Here is an 18,969-nt window from a genome sequence, read left to right as displayed (position 1 = left end):
ACTTTCGAGAGCCGAGGCGAGCTCGGACTCTCGAGTCTTTGAGTCGCGCTCCAAACTCTCATGCTTCTCCATGAGAGCCTGGAGCTCTTGCCGCACCTCCGCCACCCGCGCCTCCTGCTTTTCTCGCTCTGCCCGTTCCGCAGCCGCATTGCATTCGGCCGCGGACACAACCTCCTTCAGGGTTACCACCTCGTTTGTGGCCCCTGCAGTACCCATGTTATCCTTGTTATTCTCTTATTGCAACCTAAATCCTTTTCTGTAAGGTAACTTTTCAAAGTGGTGTTACTCACCTTCTTTGTCCTCGAGCTGCTTCTTGGCACGGCCGAGCTCTTGCTCGGACCGCTCGAGATCCTGCTTCAACGCATCGACCTCCGCAGTCAGTGCGGCAGAGGTCGGCAGCGTAGCCTGCAAACCCATATTGACATATCTTTTATCAACCCTGCGTATATCTTTTTAGATCCTCAGTCCGGCTTTTCTTTCTGAACGCCGAACTGAGCATCAGGGGCTACTGTCTATGTGGTATTACATTGCATAATTTTAACTTCTTACCTCAAATCCTGTTAGAAGGCTGCTGCAGGCTTCGGTCAGCCCGCTCTTGGCGAGCCGAACCTTCTGAATCACCGCACCCATGATAGTGCGGTGTTCTTCCTCAATGGAAGCGCCTTTGAGCGCCTCCAACAAGTTGTCTGGCGCCTCCGGTTGGACGGGGGCCGCCGGTGTCACGGTCTTGCCCTTCTTGCGAAGGGGCCGCCTGCCGGACTCTGGAACCACTGCAGGTTCCGGTGTAGAGTCCGGCGCAAAGTCCGGGAGGCTGCCTTGCGGCGCCTCCGGAGCCTCCTCCTGATGGGTCCCTTCCCGGGATCCCACCTCGGCGTCCTCAGCGGCGCGAGGGGTGGAGGCAGTCGGAATGGATTCCACATCCGACGCAGCTAACGACCCGCTCGACGAAGCAGGGAGATCATCGTCGGCCGGACTGCAGGCAGTATGCGGCATTAGAAGGACACTATGTGACACAAAAGAAATTGCAGATCATTCAGGGATCCGGATACTTACGATCTCGCCTGAGGCCTGGCCTCGAGGGCCACTCTTCATCGCCAACGTTGGTGTTGGCGGAGCTGTTCGGGGGAATAGTTCTTCCCCTCTTGGACCCTTCGGCCTCCCCTATTGGGGAGGCCTTCCTCTTTCTCTCTCCCTCCTCTGGAAGAGGGTCTTCTTCCTCCTCCTCATCTTCGGGGGAGGAATCCGCCTCGGAGTCGTCGGACACCTGAAAACGGGAACTCTTTTGAGTACCCGTGGCCACCTTCTTGGCCTTCTTCTCTGGCACCACGTGCGGTGCCGGAACCAGTAGCCCCACTAGACGGGCATCCACTGGGTCTTCTGGCATGGGAGCCGGGCAGATGAGCTGCTCGGCCTTCTTCATCCATTCCTGTCAAAGGAAAAGGGAGATTAAAACCCTCTTAGGGTCGAATTATTAACGACAAGTGTCCCGTAAAGGGGTAGAATCACTTACCTCGTCAGCTGGACACTGCGAGTGAAATCCGCGATCTTCCGTCGCGGATGCGGGAGCTTCAGCGCCCTTAAACAGCACCCTCCAGGCGCCTTCGTATGTCGTGTCAAAGAGCCCGCTCAACGCCTGGTGCTGTTCCGGATCGAACTCCCACAGATTGAATGCCCGTTCCTGGCATGGGAGAATCCGGCGGACGAGCATGACTTGGACCACGTTAACCAGCCTGAGCTTCTTGTTCACCATCTTCTGGATACAGGCTTGGAGTCCCGTCAGCTCCTTCGAATTACCCCACAGCAAGCCCTTCTCTTTCCAGGAGGTGAGCTGCGTAGGGATACCAGATCTGAACTCGGGGGCCGCCGCCCACGTAGGGTCGCGCGGCTCGGTGATATAGAACCACCCCAACTGCCACCCCTTGACGGATTCCACGAAGGCCCCTTCGAACCAAAGGACGTTGGGCATCTTGCCCAACATGGCGCCTCCGCACTCCGCTTGAGTGCCCTTCACTACCTTCAGCTTGACATTGAAGGTCTTGAGCCACAAGCCGAAGTGGGGCTGGATGCAGAGGAAGGCCTCGCACACGACGATAAACGCCGAGATGTTGAGGATGAAGTTCAGCGCCAGATCATGGAAATCCAGGCCGTAGTAGAACATGAGCCCCTAGACAAAGGGGTGAAGTGGAAAGCCAAGTCCGCGGAGGAAGTGGGGGAGGAAAACAACCCTCTCATGGGGCCTGGGGGTGGGTATGAGCTGCCCCTCGTCGGGCAGCTGGTGCGCGACGTCGCCGGAAAGGTATCCGGCGCTGCGCAGCTTTGTGATGTGCTCCTCCTTAACGGTGGAGGCCAACCACTTGCCTCCCGCTCCGGACATGGTCGGAGAAGGTTGAGACGAGATGCGCAAACTTGGGCGCTGGAGCTCGAGTGCGCGGAGATGGATAAGCAAAGGAGGAAGAAGGCATAGGTGAAAAGGTGAATCCTTATCCCTTATATATAGGCGGACGAAGACTATGTGTCCCCACTAGCCTGGTAAAACTCGCTTATCTCCCAAGCACCACCATCAATGGCGCGGTTGGGTTACCCACGTCCGTATTGATGAGAATCCCGGAATAAGGGGAACACGATCTCTGCTTCGACAAGACGTGCCAAGGAAACCGCTTCGCTAAACGCGCTGAGGCGGTAAAGGCTTGGTAGTGGTGTGACGTCATGCTGCAAAATACGTCAGCAGATTGAACTTGTGTACATTTTATTCTCTCTACGGTAGAATGTGGAATTTATTTTGCAGAGCCGGACACTATCTTGGTGTTCACAATCTTCTATGATTATTTGGAGGAGGAACCCGCCTTGCAATGCCGAACATTATGCGCGCCGGACTCATCGTCATTGAAGCCAGGTTCAGGGGCTACTGAGGGAGTCCTGGACTAGGGGGTGTCCGGACAGCCGGACTATCATCGTTCGCTGGACTCCAAGACTACGAAGATACAAGATTGAAGACTCCATCCCGTGTCCGGATGGGACTTTCCTTGGCGTGGAAGGCAAGCTTGGCAATACGGATATGTAGATCTCCTACCATTGTAACCGACTCTGTGTAACCCTAGCCCTCTCCGGTGTCTATATAAACCGGAGGGCCTTAGTCCGTAAGACATAACCTCCATTACAACAATCATACCATAGGCTAGCTTCTAGGGCTTAGCCTCCTTGATCTCGTGGTAGATCCACTCTTGTAATACACATCATCAATATTAATCGAGCAGGACGTAGGGTTTTACCTCCATCAAGAGGGCCCGAACCTGGGTAAAACATCGTGTCCCTTGTCTCCTGTTACCATCCGCCTAGACGCACAGTTCGGGACCCCCTACCCGAGATCCGCCGGTTTTGACACCGACAGCAACCCTTGTCGGGCAAGTGTACTTCGCACCACCACTACATTTCCACCATCAATCCACCAAACTAGGAGTAGGGTTTTACGCCTCACGGCGGCCTGAACCTGGGTAAAACTGCCCGTCTGATCTCTGTCGTGCTGCCCCATGTTGGTCTGCTCTTTGTGCAACACGACTCCCCCCTGCCGAACCAGCAAGGGGACGTCCTGGTCCCATAGGTGGTCGTGGTTTCCCGTGACAGTATGATAGATAAATTGCTAGCCAATCCTTATGCAGGAGAAGGAACACTACATCCTGATATGCATCTAATCTTTGTGGATGAAGTTTGTGGATTATTTAATCTTGCAGGTTTGTCCGGAGATGAAGTCAAGAGGAAAGGCTTCCCTTTATCTTTGAAGGGAAAGGCATTGCCATGGTATAGGCTATGTGATGATATTGGAGCTTGGAATTACAACTGGTTGAAATTGGAATTTCATCAAAAGTTTTATCCTATGCATCTGGTTCATCGTGATCGGAATTATATATCTAATTTTTGGCCTCGTGAATAAGAAAGTATCGTTCAAGCTTGGGGGAGGCTTAAGTCAATGTTATATTCATGCCCCAATCATGAGCTCTCGAGAAAACTTTTATTCAAAACTTTTATGCTCGGCTTTCTCGTAATGATCAATCCATGCTCGATACCTCTTGTACTGGCTCTTTTATGAAGAAGACTATTGAATTCAAATGGAATCTCTTAGAAAGAATTAAACACAACTCTGAAGATTGGGAGATCTACGAAGGTAAGGAGTCAGGTATAAAGCTTAAATTTGATTGTGTTAAATCTTTTATGGATACCGATGCTTTTCGTGAATTTAGCACTAAGTATGGACTTGACTCTGAGATAGTAGCTTCTTTCTGTGAATCATTTGCTACTCATGTTGATCTCCCTAAGGAGAAGTGGTTTAAATATCATCCTCCCATGGAAGTGAAAATAGTGGAACCCATTAAGGCTGAAGAAGAAATCGTTACTTATAATGTTGGTCTTGTTATTCCTACTGCTTAGATTGAGAAACCACCATCTCCTATTAGGATAAAGGAACATGCTAAAGCTTCATCCATAGTTCGTAAGAGTTATACTAGAACACCTACACCCCCTGAACAAATTAAAGTTGAACCTAGTATTGCTATGGTTAAAGATCTCTTGGTCGATAATATTGATGGGCAAGTTATTTATTTTTCTGATGAAGTTGCTAGAATTGCTAAACCTGGTGATAAATATAAACATAGACATGTTGTTGGCATGCCTGTTGTCTCTGTTAAAATAGGAGATCATTGTTATCATGACTTATGTGATTTGGGTGCTAGTGTGAGTGCAATTCCTTTTACCTTATACCAAGAAATTATGGATGACATTGCACCTGCTGAAATAGAAGATATTGATGTTACTATTAAGCTTGCTAATAGAGATACTATTTCACCAATCGGGGTTGTTAGAGATGATGCTGAAGTCTTGTGTGGGAAAATAAAATATCCTACTGATTTTCTAGTTCTTGGCTCCCCACAAGATGATTTTTGTCCCATTTTATTTGGTAGACCTTTCTTGAACACTATTAATGCTAAAATAGACTATGAGAAAGAAATTGTTAGTGTAAGTTTCGGGGGGGGGGTCTCATGAGTTTAATTTCTCCAAATTTCGTAGACAACCTCGTGATAAAGAATTTCCTAATAAAGATGAAATTGTTGGTCTTGCTTCTATTGTTGTGCCTCCTACTGATCCTTTAGAACAATATCTGCTAGACCATGAAAATGATATGTTCATGAATGAAAGAAAAGAAATAGATGAAATATTCTTTAAACAGATGCTTGTTTTGAAACACAAATTGCCTGTTGAGACTCTTGGAGATCCTCTACCACCCAAGAGTGATCCTGTATTTGAACTTAAGCAATTATCTGATACTTTGAAATATGCTTATCTTGATGAAAAGAAGATATATCATGTTATTATTAGTCCTAACCTTTCAGAGCATAAAGAGAAGAAATTGTTCAAAACTCTGAATAAGCATCGTGCCGCTATTGGTTATACTCTACATGATCTTAAGGGCATTAGTCCCACTCTATGTTAGCACAAAATTAAAATGGAACATGATGCTAAACTGGTTGTTGATCATCAGCGACGGTTGGACCCTAAGATGAAGGAAGTAGTAAGAAATGAAATACTAAAGCTTCTAGAAGCAGGTATAAGTTATCATATTGCTGATAGTAGGTGGGTAAGTCTTGTTCATTGTGTCCCAAAGAAGGGTGGTATTACTGTTGTTCCTAATGATAAAAATGAATTGATTCCACAAAGAATTGTCACAGGTTATAGAATGGTAATTGATTTTAGAAAATTGAACAAAGCAACTAGGAAAGATCATTATCCTTTACCCTTCTGATCAAATGCTAGAAAGATTATCCAAACATACACACTTTTGCTTTCTAGATGGATACTCCGGTTTTTCTCAAATACCTGTGTCATAAGAGGATCAAGAAAAAAACTACTTTTACATGCCCTTTTGGTACTTTTGCTTATAGATGTATGTCTTTTGGTTTATGCAATGCAGCTGCTACCTTTCAAAGATGTATGACTACTATATTCTCTAACTTTTGTGAAAAGATTGTTGAGGTTTTCATGGATGATTTTTCCATTTACGGAACTTCTTTTGATGATTGCTTAAGCAACCTTGATCGAGTTTTGCAGAGATGTGAATAAACTAATCTTGTCTTGAATTGGGAGAAGTGCCACTTTATGGTTAATGAAGGTAGTGTCTTGGGGCATAAAATCTTCGAAACGGGTATTGAAGTTGATAAAGCTAAAGTTGAAGTTATTGAGAAAATGTCGTGTCCTAAAGATATCAAAGGTATAAGAAGTTTCCTTGGTCATGCTGGTTTCTATAGGACATTTATTAAATACTTCTCTAACATTTATAGGCCTCTTACTAATCCCTTGCAAAAGGATGTTGCATTTTTTACGATGATTGTGTAAAAGCATTTGAAATCCTTAAGAAAGCCTTAATTTCTGCACCTATTATTCAACCGCCTAATTGGAACCTATCCTTTGAAATTATGTGTGATGCTAGTGATTATGTTGTTGATGTTGTTCTAGGACAAAGAGTTGATTAAAAAATAAATTATCCATTATGCTAGTAAAACTCTAGACAGTGCTCAAACGAACTATGCTACTACTGAAAAAGAATTTTTAGCAGTTGTGTTTGCTTGTGATAAGTTCAGATCCTATATTGTTGATTCCAAAGTTACTGTTCACATTGATCATGCTGCTATTAAATACCTTATGAAAAAGAAAGATGCTAAACCTAGACTCATTAGGTGGGTTCTTTTGCTACAAGAATTTGATTTGCATATTATTGATAGAAAGGGAGCTAAGAACCCCGTTGCAGACACCTTGTCTAGGTTAGAAAATGTTCTTGATGACCCACTGCCTATTGATGATAGCTTTCCTGATGAACAATTAGCTATCATAAATGCTTCTCGTACTACTCCATGGTATGTTGATTATGCTAATTATATCGTTGCTAAATTCGTACCACCTAGCTTCACATACCAACAAAAGAAAAGTTTTTCTATGATTCAAGACATTACTTCTGGGATGACCCACATCTTTATAAAAACAGCAAGGTAACTAGTAACAAAAGTGAGCTAAAACGGTATTGCAATGCTTGAAAACAAGGCCTAGGGTTCATACTTTCACTAGTGCAAGTTCTCTCGAAAATGATAACATAATTAGATCATATGGCAATCCCTCGACATGTGACAAAAGTCACTCCAAAGTTCTTATCGCGGGGAACATAAGATGAAATTGCTTGTAGGGTACGAAACCACCTCAAAGTTATTCTTCCGATCAATCAATTGAATATTCCTATAAGTATCACAAACAGCCCTAGAGTTCGTAGTAAAATAACACCATATGACACACATTAATCAACCCTAATATCACCTAGATACTCCAATGTCACCACAAGTATCTGTGGATCAATTATACGATATGCATCAAACAACTTCAGATTCATAATATTCAATCCAACACAAAGAACTTCAAAGAGTGCCCCAAGATTCCTACCAGAGAAACAAGGACGAAAACGTGCATCAACCCATATGCATAGATTACCCCAATGTCACCTCGGGAATCCGTGAGTTGAAAGCCAAAACATACATCAGGTGAATCAATAGAACACCCCGTTGTCACCACGGGTATCCCACGCAAAACATACATCAAGTGTTCTCAAATCCATAATAGTATTCAATCCGATAATAGTGAAACCTCAAAGGTAAAACTCAATTCATCACTAGAGAGGGAGAAACACCATATGATCCAACTATAGTAACAAAGCTCACGGTACATCAAGATCGTGCCAAATCAAGAACAAGAGAGAGAGAGAGAGATCAAACACATAGCTACTGGTACATACCCTCGGCCCCGAGGGTGAACTACTCCCTCCTCATCATGGAGACCGCCGAGATGATGAAGATGGCCTCTGCTGATGGTTCCCCCTCCGGCAGGGTGCCGGAACGGGCTTCCAATTAGTTTTTCGTGACTATAGAGACTTGTGGCAACAGAACTCCCGATCTAGGTTTCTTTCTGTGAGTTTCGTGATTTATTTGTATCGTATGGACTAGCTTGTGGTGTTGGGCTTGAACTATGCTATGAATTTAATGGATATGTTGTTTCATATTTTTCGTATGTGTTGCTTCAATTTTTTTCAAGCACCAGCGCTGGATTTTGCAGCGTCTGCTAGAGCTATAACGGCACGCCATATTTTGCAGCGTCTGTTGGAGCAAACGCTATTTTGACACTAAATAGATAATTTAGCGCGCTGCGCACCTGTTGGAGATGCTCTGACTGTGTTTGTAGTTTTGACATTATACAGCACAGAGGCAGGGTTGAGACACTTTCAACACCGATGTGATCATCAGGAAGGCACTGTTTATGTAAGGTACACAAAACTGAACTGAACGAGCGTATTACATCTGTTCATTCAGGTTCCGAGGCAACCAGCCGGAATAGTTATTTCGAATTTTGACACAGTACTGCCATTTAAGCTACTACAAAATCTAAGCAATTAAGAACACAGTAGCTAAAACTGGCAGGTCATTTCACATGCTTGGGATAGGACACATGTTCTCTTTACACTCCTGAATGTAACCTATGTTTCAGGATGCTCTATCCAGAAGCAATGGCCGATCCACTGGGAACAGAACACAAGAACAACTGCGGCATAAGCAGGAATAGCATGAAATTCTGATCAATAGTGGAGAGCGCTTCCTCGATGCCCTGGTGCGTTAGTTAGGAATTGTGGGTGATGCACCCAATAATATTGCAGGCCGGTCCTGAACCTGTAAGATCTGAAGACAGGACACCAACTAAGTTTAGAGCACGGTTCATAGACTTGCAGGGTTGCAATATAATTAGGCAAAGTAGGGATGCTTTTCAACAGAATATCTGCGCTGAACATCAGACACACCGGTACTGTCATGCAACTGGTCGAGCACACTAGCGGACAAGCAATTTTCAGGTACTATCTCAACTGCCAGTTCGCTCAGGTCAGGTTCAGAGGCAGCTAACCAGAGTACTCAGTACAAAAATTGACGGCCACATGTTAATTCAAGACCAATTAAGAAATATAGAGCATGCTAGCTAAAACAGGCGACAATTTGGCATTCAAACGCAGATGAATGCGAACAGGAAGCCAACATTTTCATTTCCATTGCTGATGGCAACAAGAGGGTACCATCAGATTAGACACATGACAAGAACAACACAGACACATTCTGAAACACTAGTAGCACACAGATTTCCACCGATGCCTATTAGGGATCTAACACGCCAAGCATGGGTTGCAGCCTAGGCCCTCTCGCCACGGATGCGGCGGGCGAGCTGGATGTCCTTGGGCATGATGGTGACGCGCTTGGCGTGGATGGCGCAGAGGTTGGTGTCCTCAAAGAGCCCGACGAGGTAGGCCTCGGCGGCCTCCTGCAGGGCGGAGACGGCGGAGGACTGGAAGCGGAGGTCGGTCTTGAAGTCTTGGGCGATCTCGCGGACGAGGCGCTGGAAGGGGAGCTTGCGGATGAGCAGCTCCGTGCTCTTCTGGTACTTGCGGATCTCCCGGAGCGCAACGGTGCCGGGGCGAAAGCGGTGGGGCTTCTTCACGCCGCCGGTGGCCGGGGCGGACTTGCGCGCGGCCTTGGTGGCCAGCTGCTTCCTCGGCGCCTTGCCGCCGGTGGACTTCCTCGCCGTCTGCTTGGTGCGGGCCATGCCGGAGATGCGCCGGGAGGCTGAGGAGGGAGGAGCGCTGGGAGGTTTGGGGAACTGGAGCGAGGAAGAAGAAGGGGGATGGGACGGTGTTAAATAGGAGGCGTGGGTGTTGGTTTTCCGGGAGGGATGGTGGGGCGTGGGGCGTTGGATGTGTCGTGCGTGGACGGCTGGGATCTGCGTTCGAGGGGCGATCTGTGGGACGCGCACTGATTGGTTGGAGACAAGTCACGCGGATCGTGGAGAAGCAGAAGAAACGAAAATGGACTCTGAGGAGGCGCGGCTATATTTTGCTCTTTGCCGCCAACGTCCCAAACGAAAACCTCAGCCCAAACAAGAATTGACGAAAGTAGTGCTTTTCTTTGACAAGAAGAGTTTCGGTGATTGCTACATTTGTTCTACTACTATGTACGTACTCCCTCCGTTCTATATTAGTTGTCGCTGAAATTGATGTATGTAGACATATTTCAGTGCTATATACATCTATGAATTATTTGTAATGCCCTGAAGCCCTGGTACATTATTTATGCGCTAATTCATCATAAACACTGATCTGTAAACTGATTTACATATAAATGAACATTTTAGAAAAGAATTTCTTTTCAGTTTTGACTGCTTTAGCACACACGCCGAACTACTACTGTTTCTGAAAGTCACTACTTCGAGTTATTTTCGATGGATTCGTGGCGAGCACGTTTGGGTGGTCGGCTTGTCAGCAGCGGAAGCCATGGAAAATTCCCAACCAAACAGAGCCATATACTAATTCTTGATGTTCAATTGTTTTCTTCCATTTCGAGAAGCATTCTTACTCACTAGGTGAATTAACAAGCTGCTTGGCTCGTTAAGCTTGTGACCACTAAACTCAGTAAATTTAACGAGGCAAAAACCCTGCTTGATTATGTTCGTTCAAAGCCTGTAATCACTCATAAGCGCTAACAAGATTTCAAATCATCAACAATTTGGTCACAAAATCAAGTGCTACCAGTCTGGAACTAACCATATTGTATCATTGGATATAGGTGAATCACTGCAGAAGAAGCATATAGCTCAATTCAGCTAGCGAAAACATAACTATGCTCGCAGGCAGCGCCTATACAGGCACTGTCCATGTCCATTGAGAATAAGTTGCACAAACATTCCATCTCAACTCAAGAACTGAGAACTGCTGCCTGTCACTTGAGTTCTTCCAACACGATAATTTCAGACATAGTATTCAGTTGATCCATGTCCACATTAGTTCTGTTCTACAGCAGAATGCCCCTCTAAGCATACATACGGGCCACCAATTTGGTCCCTGTAAGTTCCAGGAAATGAAAGGTAAGCAAATAGTTATTTCATGGCAGTATTGTACGAGACCTCATGTGAATGGAACAACAAAATACAATCCCCAGCACTATTTTTTTTATTCTTTTATTGCAGTGAAGCACTGAGCTAGAACATGAACCCTGGATGCCTAATAATTATCACTGCATTAAATAACAAAATTCAAGCACAACGCGGTGTTCAAGCTAACACACTACTACAACAAAGATCAAGCTAAGAGGAGAGTTACCAAAAACATAAAACAACAAGAATGCCATTTACAGAATGAGCGGTTCAGATGTAGACAAGAGCAACAAACTGTGTCTAGTTAACGGGCTAGCCAAAGATCTTAACCATATAGAAAACCAAAAGTAAACAAAAAACTACAGGGAGCCAAAACAAGGTGGAATTTCAGGAGTCTGATTTACCTTCTCTATGAACACCATTCTCTTGCATTCTGGAACATGCGCAACCAAGGACTGGGACCACCCTTCTCAACCTGCCACTCCTTGGGATACCCTGGGTATTGCCACATCATAAAGGAACGCTCCGGGTGTGGCATCAGAGCAAGGTGTCTTCCATTAGGGGAGCAAAGGGTCGCAATACCAAGCGGAGAGCCATTAGGGTTGAAAGGATAAACCTCTGTGACATTATTAGCATCATCGCAGTACCTCAGAGGGGCCAGATTTGAATTGACAACATCAGATAAGACATTTTCATCTGGGAATAAGGCTCTCCCTTCACCATGAGCACTCCAAATGCCCAAAGTAGAGCCTTCCATACCTTTGAACATTATAGAAGGAGAATCCCCTATGGCCACACTGATAAACCGACATTCAAAACGGCCAGATTCATTGTGAGTGAACCTTGGCTGGGACATGTCTCCACCTGCACCAAGCGAGCCTCCAATATCGGGTCCTGGTACCCAACCAAGAAGAGCCATGAGCTGACACCCATTGCACACCCCAAGGCTGAATGTGTCTGGCCTATTGTAGAACTCCTGGAACTGCTGTATGAGGGGCTGGTTGAACCTGATAGATGCAGCCCAACCTTTTGCTGACTCAAGAACATCTGCATAGCTAAATCCACCAACAAATGCAATCCCACGGAATTCCGTTAGAGAAGCCTTTTGGTTCAAGAGATCTGACATTGTGATATCGCACGGTTCAAAACCAGCAACATGGAATGCAGCAGACATTTCCCTGTCACTGTTACTCCCTTCTTCACGAATGATGGCAACCTTCGGTTTTGAGGATGCAGACAACATTTTCCACCTCTCTTCCTTCTGTAGGATCAGATAAGAAATCCTCACTTTTCCAAGATAGAAGAGAAGCAAGCAACGGATTGAGCAACTAGCGCGGAAGCCGTTGCGCGTTAGCGCATTTGTTTTCTTGCATTATTTTTATCACATAAATAGGGTTGCACAAAGACCACTTTCATTCGACGTTCTCGGGTGCCCGCGATTGAAGAATTTGGCAAGCTGATCCTCTTTGATCCAGGAGAAATCCCAGTCAGCGATCTTTTCGGTGCAGGTCACATGATCTACAGTCCGGCCTTTGCTTTTTGAGACTTCCTCTGCCCACATATATATGTGCCCACTGCACTTTACTTTGGTAGTTAAGGGTCCAAAGAAATAGGTCTGAGGTATCACAAGATGAAAGCGAATTTCGGGCAGTAGTGGGGTTGGGGAAATGCAGAATTTAGTTCATGCCATGACGATCTATATGGAAGGGAAGTTTTGTTGATGCTTTCATGTTTGGAATAAAAAGAACAGAGAAAGGGCGACCCATCTTGATGACGAGTTCCATGATAACAAGAAATAGAAAATAATCGTTTGATGTCTACTCGTTCTCCCCTCTTCAATTCCCAATGAACAACATGATCTTGAGCTATCATTTGTTCAGTTTGGTCGATCTGATACTTAGTTGACTCATTCATCTTGACGTTCCCACTGATGCCTAGTTGATAACAAAGCTGAATAGATTTTTTGGTCCTCTTCATGAGTCCGGTCTCAAAGGGACGCTAATGGCAAGGTAGCGATCCTAACTAATTGGTCTTCCTTGGTCGTTCCTCAAGAAATCGGTCACTCCTCGTCGACCTTGTTCTGAGTTGTTTGCTTTTCCAAGCTCATCTTACCCCCTTCGGGGGCGCTAATTCCAAGTCTCTTTCCTGAAATAGAATATGAAAATCAATGGAATTGATTGCAGACCAATAAGTAAATAGCAATGTAGTTCTATTAAGGAAGTCATTTATCCTTACTTAAGGACAGCCAGACTTGGCCAAATGAAGATATAAGCAAATAGCTGTGCGCTCCACAATAACAACCTGGATCCTTTCCTTTCGTATGAACAGAGGAAGCTTGGATCAATGAAAACCCATAGGGATAAAAAGAAAGGGAAAGATTCCCGACTTTCTATCCACTCTCAGCCGGATCATGCTCCTGGTGAATCTGGCGCACTTGCACACACTGGCTAAAAGTACCCTGTTTCAACAATCCCTGCAGTTTACGGACAGAAGATTGGATGGCAGGAAGGATTATCTTGAATGCCATTGAGAGTGATGCGGCGCCCTTTGTGCATGCTGCGTCAGTGGTCTTTTCGTTGATCCACATCCTTAGCCAAGACAAAGTAAGTCCGCGAAGAAGGAAAAGGGAGGAGCGGACGCTTGATTCATTTTAGTGCTTCAGCTCAAGATACAATTGGATGGTTTTAGTGCCCTACAAGAAAATGATTTCATGGAAGCAATGTCCGAATGTAATCCTAAAAGGATTGATTTGGTGATATTTAAATGTATCAATCTACTGGTAAAGCTATGTAAGAAAATCCTGAATGTCGCTTTCCTTTGGACAATATTGGCGAGGATGCTCTTCACCTCTTTCTGGAGCTTCTGGTGTTTTTGTTGGAAGACATCTGATTAATTTCACAAACGCGCACACATTGATTAATTACCTGGGCCTATGTTTGTTATTTTGAACTGACAAATTAACAGGATTCCAAAAAATGATAAATTGCATATACGTACCTGAATCCCGGGACATGGCTAAAAACGTTGAATATACTGGAGAAGGCAAGAAACTGGACCTCCTTCTGCACCAGATGGACTAAATTTGCCTCTCTATGGTTGCTCCCAGACACCACCCGCGAGATCACGTCGGCTGTTAGCTGCTCGAACTGGCTGTTCATCTCAATCTCCATGTGGCAACCATAAAGAATGCTTGAAAATGTTTTAAGGAGGGTTTGAAGCCATCTTTTGGACCCTTCTGAAGCAACTGTTGTGTCTTATTTTCTATTGTTTGATCTGCACAAGATCTGTACTTAGAGCATTTCCTAGGACTGTACAACTAGTCTCTAATTCAACCTGTGCCAAAATCTTCATACATGATTCTACACCTGGTATCGATGCTTTGAACAGAAAAGGTCAGTGAAATAACTAGCAATAACATTTGTTAGGAAAATAGATTGCTTTATTAGTTAGAAAGATTTGTGACAAACAGTAGGGGATGAATATGCAAGGACGGCAACAACCTATTGCCAGGAAAAATGAGTTGCTGAAGCAAGGTTCCAAGCAGTAGTAAAAAGCATACGAGACATTGTATTCTGCAAAATTTGTTCCAGGGATGATCACTTGGTCGTTTTACATGGTCAATGCTCCATCCAATACGATGTAAATAAGGTAACAGGTATCAGAACTATTTAGTACTCCGTCTGTAAACTAATATAAGAGCGTTTAGATCACTACTAGTGATCTAAACGCTCTTGTATTAGTTTATGGAGGGAGTACTTACAAATGTCAAGGGGGATACTAAGGTTTGCCCACATTACTCCCAACATTGTTTTTTATGGAAGGTAAGTAGGTAACTCAGATTTGATAACAGGAATATAATTTACCTGCTATTTGACAAAGAATAGCACTCCAGGAAATGCAGGAATCACATTCTGTAGATCAGAAAAGAAACTGATTGGCAAATCATCAACTTCTTTTCTCTTTGAAAAGGCGCAAATCATCAATTTCACTAATCTGAGTGGCATTTCCTAGAGTATTATTCCTTTCAATGACATATGCCTTGATTAGAAGGTTAAAAGAACATAAAAGGCATAAATCTGACGAAATATCCAACCATGAAAATGTGGCAACACATTCAGTAAGTTGAATCATATCAGATGATAAAGCAGCAGCTTGGAGTAACGATATCATAATATCAAATATAGTGAAGTATAATTTTTTTTAAGACTAGTACACCTGAATATGTCAAAACAGACAAAAGATTCAGTGATTAATTGCTGATGTTCTGGTGGCTCTAGTTTGGCATTTGAAAGACTAGTGATGTAGTCTTGCATTGCTCTTCAACAGCAAAGAATGGTTCCGTATACAAAGAACCAAACGATCCATTTCTAGTGAATTACGAGCACACTTTGTTTTACCCCTGGCACTTACAAAAAAAGTCAGAAATAACCTCATCCTGACGTTGATGTACAGGTGCATTTCCAATAGGAAATCATGTCATGAACATGACGTTGATCCCAAACTGTTCTTCAATCACCAAAAGTCACCGCAAGAACAGGTTCCATCCTTAAAATGGTGGAAACGGTTTGCATCACGCATAACAATCTCCCTCTGAGCTATCTTTGAAAGAAATTTTGTTACCGTGTGGCAGTCAACACAAATTCGAAGATTTTTCATCACACGAACTGTTGTTCCAGGAGGTGTATTCAAAATACCAAATACCATAGCAAGTTTTTCACTGTGACCACATAACACATGGCTCTTCTGCTCTTCTTCAAGATCCTGGAAAACATCCTCTGTATTGGGAACATAACCTTGACGTGCCATCTGCTCTGAGAAAATATTAAGTGCACCAATAATCCTTTCATACCAAGGATGGGACTTATCATGAGCTACAAAAACATGCCGTTTGTTCTTCAATTCAATCCAACTGCAAGCTGGTTCCTTCTTCATGCCCTTCTTTCTCATAGATCGCCTCAGGTGTGCTGCTTCATTCCATCTCCCAGAACACGAATACGTGTTCGATAAAATTACATGAGATCCCATGCTCCTAGGTTCAAGCTCAAATATTTTCTTGGCAACTTTTTCAGCTAACACGGTATTTTTGTGGACCTTGCAAGCCCTTAACAACGTGGACCAGACACTTGCGGTTGGTTTTATTTGCATCTTAGAGATGAAATTGTAGGCTTCTTCCAACTCCCCTGCACGGCCAAGAATATCTGCAAGTGCTCCATAATGCTCAAGAGAGGGAACAATGCCGTGATGGTCCGACATTCTGTTGAAATACTTCCGGCCCTCGTCCACCAATCCAGCATGACTGCACGCAGTTAAAACGGCTATAAACGTGATATGATTAGGCTTCACATTTCCCAACTCCATCCTGTCAAACAACAACAGAGCCTCTCTTGCTGGACCATGTAAAGCATGTCCCATGATCATTGCAGTCCAGGATACAGTATCAGGTGACTGCATTCGATCAAAGATGTGACGAGCTATGCTCACGTTTCCACATTTGCAATACATGTCAATCAGGGAGCTAGATATGAACATATTACCGTCAAACCCTCCAAAGATGACGTACGCATGCAGCTGCTTGCCGAGAAGCAACGAAGCAACATTTCCACAGGCAGGTATGAGGCTCGAGAAAGTACGAGGCAGAGGTCTAACTCCAGAATGCAGCATGCGGCGAAATATTCGAAGAGCCTCCTCCACAGACCCATTCTGTGCACACCCCGCAAGCATTGAGTTCCACAGGATAGCATCGCGGCACGGGAGACTGTCGAACACCTTGACCGAGTAATCCGTTCGAGTGCAGTTTGCGTACATATCGATCAAGCTGCTGCCAACGAACACATCATCAACAAAACCGTTCCTGGTTGCAAAGCCATGGACTTCCATTCCCCTCCTGACGTCGGAGCACTTGGCGAAGATCGGCAGCACACTCGACAAGGTAAACGAGTTTGGCTTGCACCCATCTATCCACATCTCCCTGAGCACTACCAGAGCCTCTTGGTGCCTCCCCTTCTCCGCACACCCGAACACCAGCGTGTTCCAGGACACGGGGTCCTTCTCGGTCATTTCGTCGAACACCTTCCGCATGCTCTCCAACGACTCCCCTGCCGCGTCTTCCGTCCCGGGGGAGCGGCACGGCGCTGCAGGGAGCTTGCAGTAGAGGTTGAGGAGCGCGTTGGCGGTGAAGCGGTCGGCGAAGGCGCCGGAGCGGAGCGCGAGCGCGTGGAGGGACGCGCCGAGGGCGGGGAGGCCGAGGGCGGAGCAGCACTTGAGCGCGGCCGGGAGGGACGCCGGGACGGCGGAGCGGGGCGCGGCGGGGGCGTCGGCGGCGCGCATCCGGAGGAAGAGTGCGATGGCGTGGTGGAAGTCCCCCTGGGTCGCCGCCTCGCGGACCTGGTGCGCCCATGACGGCGGGAAAGGCGCGGAGGCCACCGCCACCGCCGCCAGGGGCCGTGGCTGCATGCGCAGCCGTGAGAAGAGAAGCGGGGGCGGCTAACTGCTCGGGATGGGCCGGCGAGCGGTGGTGCCCGCGCCCTCGGTCTCGGGGTGCAGTGATATGTGCGGCGCGGGAGTGATGGTGCGCTCTGGTTTCAATGGAGCAGACACGGAGCGGGGGCCGTTGTGGTCATGTGGATGGCTCCTCCTTCTACGCCGGGAATGCAACGTTGGCTGGGGCGCCCTCGCGACGAGGCCGGTTGCCGGTTCGTGACGCTCGTGATAGAATAGAACGGCGGCAGGGTGAAGCTAGGGCGTGCACGGCGCAGAGAAATTGGATCATAAAGCCACGCTTTGCTTGAGAAAAGCAATTCTACCGTCCATGGGAGGTCCCGTGCATGGGTCAGCCCTTAGATATTCGGATGCATGCACTTCTGTTTTAGTTGTAATGAACTTCTGTTTTAGTTGTAATTTCATTCATCTAGTCATGTCATATCAGTTAATCACATGGTCCATGCACCTACTATCTGACATGAAACCCACCACACCCCCATGCTTTTTCCTGTGATTTCAAAGTTTGGAATCATTTTATCTTATGAGCCAAAATCCCGATTTAACTTTCGTGTGTATTTATATTCCTGGTGACGAGGACCTTTAAACAAGATCACTCTTGAATATATTTTGATACTTTTTAAATTTTGATTTTTAAAACATGATGAAACCATGCGAAAGATGGTGAAACTGTATGAAACATGGTGTGAAACTCTATGATAATCTGCGGAACTCGTTACATGTATAGATTCATCAAGTTTCAAAATTTATATTTAAAAAATTATGAAAATATATTCATGAGTGGTCTTGTTTAAAAGATCTCTTTACCAAGACCCCAAATATGTTAGCAGAACAGAAATCAAAATTTTCATTCAAAAGATACATAGTTTTAAAATTTCTGACTCAACTTAAATTGCATGGGTTAATATGAGGAGAGAAATAATCTAGGTAAGGCCATATGGTGTAGTAAGTCATAAGTTCCCATAAGTAGTGGGACCTATAAAACAGTATGCATGCACGGAAGATCCCGTGCATGGTAGAAAAACCATTCTCCGCTTTGCTTCTCCATTTGATAATCCGTCCTCCAGATTGGTGGATGGGACCGAGGTCACTAGTCATTAAAACAACCCTGGGACAAATCATCCAATCCCTGTAAAGTGGGGTGAATTATACTACCCCACTGTGCACTCCTATGTTGGAAGCTTTCATACTACCCCACTGAAAGTTTCAACCCTAAAGTCGATGCCAGTCAAAATTACCCCCTCAAAATTACAAAACCGTCTTAAAATCACTTGCAGACTTAGTTCAACAGGTTTAACTCTGGTTTCTCCTTAGTGCAGTCAGGTCAGCAAAATTGCCATCTCACACATTGACTCAACTGACCAGAGCCAAATGTGTTATCACTCCCTGTTACCCCTCCCTTTCTTATGCCCCATCGCTAATTTTCTCTCTCTCCTGGCAGACTTCACCACCCAACATCTTGGCCCTCAACCATCACTGCCA

General features: G+C 45.3%; 2 protein-coding genes across 5 annotated transcripts; both read right to left on the bottom strand.

Moving 5' to 3' along the window:
- Positions 1-9,071: 9,071 nt before the first annotated feature.
- On the bottom strand, positions 9,072-9,734 carry LOC119362904 (histone H3.2). Its single transcript, XM_037628178.1, has one exon. The coding sequence runs from the start codon at positions 9,664-9,666 to the stop codon at positions 9,256-9,258; it is 411 nt and encodes a 136-aa protein (XP_037484075.1). The 5' UTR covers positions 9,667-9,734; the 3' UTR covers positions 9,072-9,255.
- A 3,895-nt stretch (positions 9,735-13,629) lies between these two features.
- Positions 13,630-17,716, bottom strand: LOC119362903 (putative pentatricopeptide repeat-containing protein At3g23330). Of its 4 annotated transcripts, none has more exons than XM_037628177.1 (4): positions 15,419-17,716; positions 14,853-14,900; positions 13,987-14,262; positions 13,630-13,874 (listed from the first exon to the last, which is right to left on the bottom strand). In XM_037628177.1, the coding sequence occupies exon 1, from the start codon at positions 17,440-17,442 to the stop codon at positions 15,502-15,504; it is 1,941 nt and encodes a 646-aa protein (XP_037484074.1). In that variant the 5' UTR covers positions 17,443-17,716; the 3' UTR covers positions 13,630-13,874; positions 13,987-14,262; positions 14,853-14,900; positions 15,419-15,501. The 4 variants fall into 4 exon arrangements, with proteins under 4 accessions (XP_037484074.1, XP_037484072.1, XP_037484073.1 ...); XM_037628175.1 differs by having other exon boundaries at positions 15,400-17,715; XM_037628176.1 differs by having other exon boundaries at positions 13,987-14,900.
- Positions 17,717-18,969: the final 1,253 nt, after the last annotated feature.

The sequence above is a fragment of the Triticum dicoccoides genome, chromosome 2B (assembly GCF_002162155.2).
Source record: "Triticum dicoccoides isolate Atlit2015 ecotype Zavitan chromosome 2B, WEW_v2.0, whole genome shotgun sequence".
Classification (NCBI taxonomy): domain Eukaryota; kingdom Viridiplantae; phylum Streptophyta; class Magnoliopsida; order Poales; family Poaceae; genus Triticum; species Triticum dicoccoides.
The sequence above is the reverse complement of the archived record's forward strand: the minus strand, read 5'-3'. Positions and strand labels throughout refer to the sequence as shown.

Coding starts and splice junctions, on each gene's coding strand:
- LOC119362904 (XM_037628178.1), bottom strand. CDS start 9,666: ATGGCCCGCACCAAGCAGACGGCGAGGAAGTCCACCGGCGGCAAGGCG.
- LOC119362903 (XM_037628176.1), bottom strand. CDS start 17,442: ATGCAGCCACGGCCCCTGGCGGCGGTGGCGGTGGCCTCCGCGCCTTTC.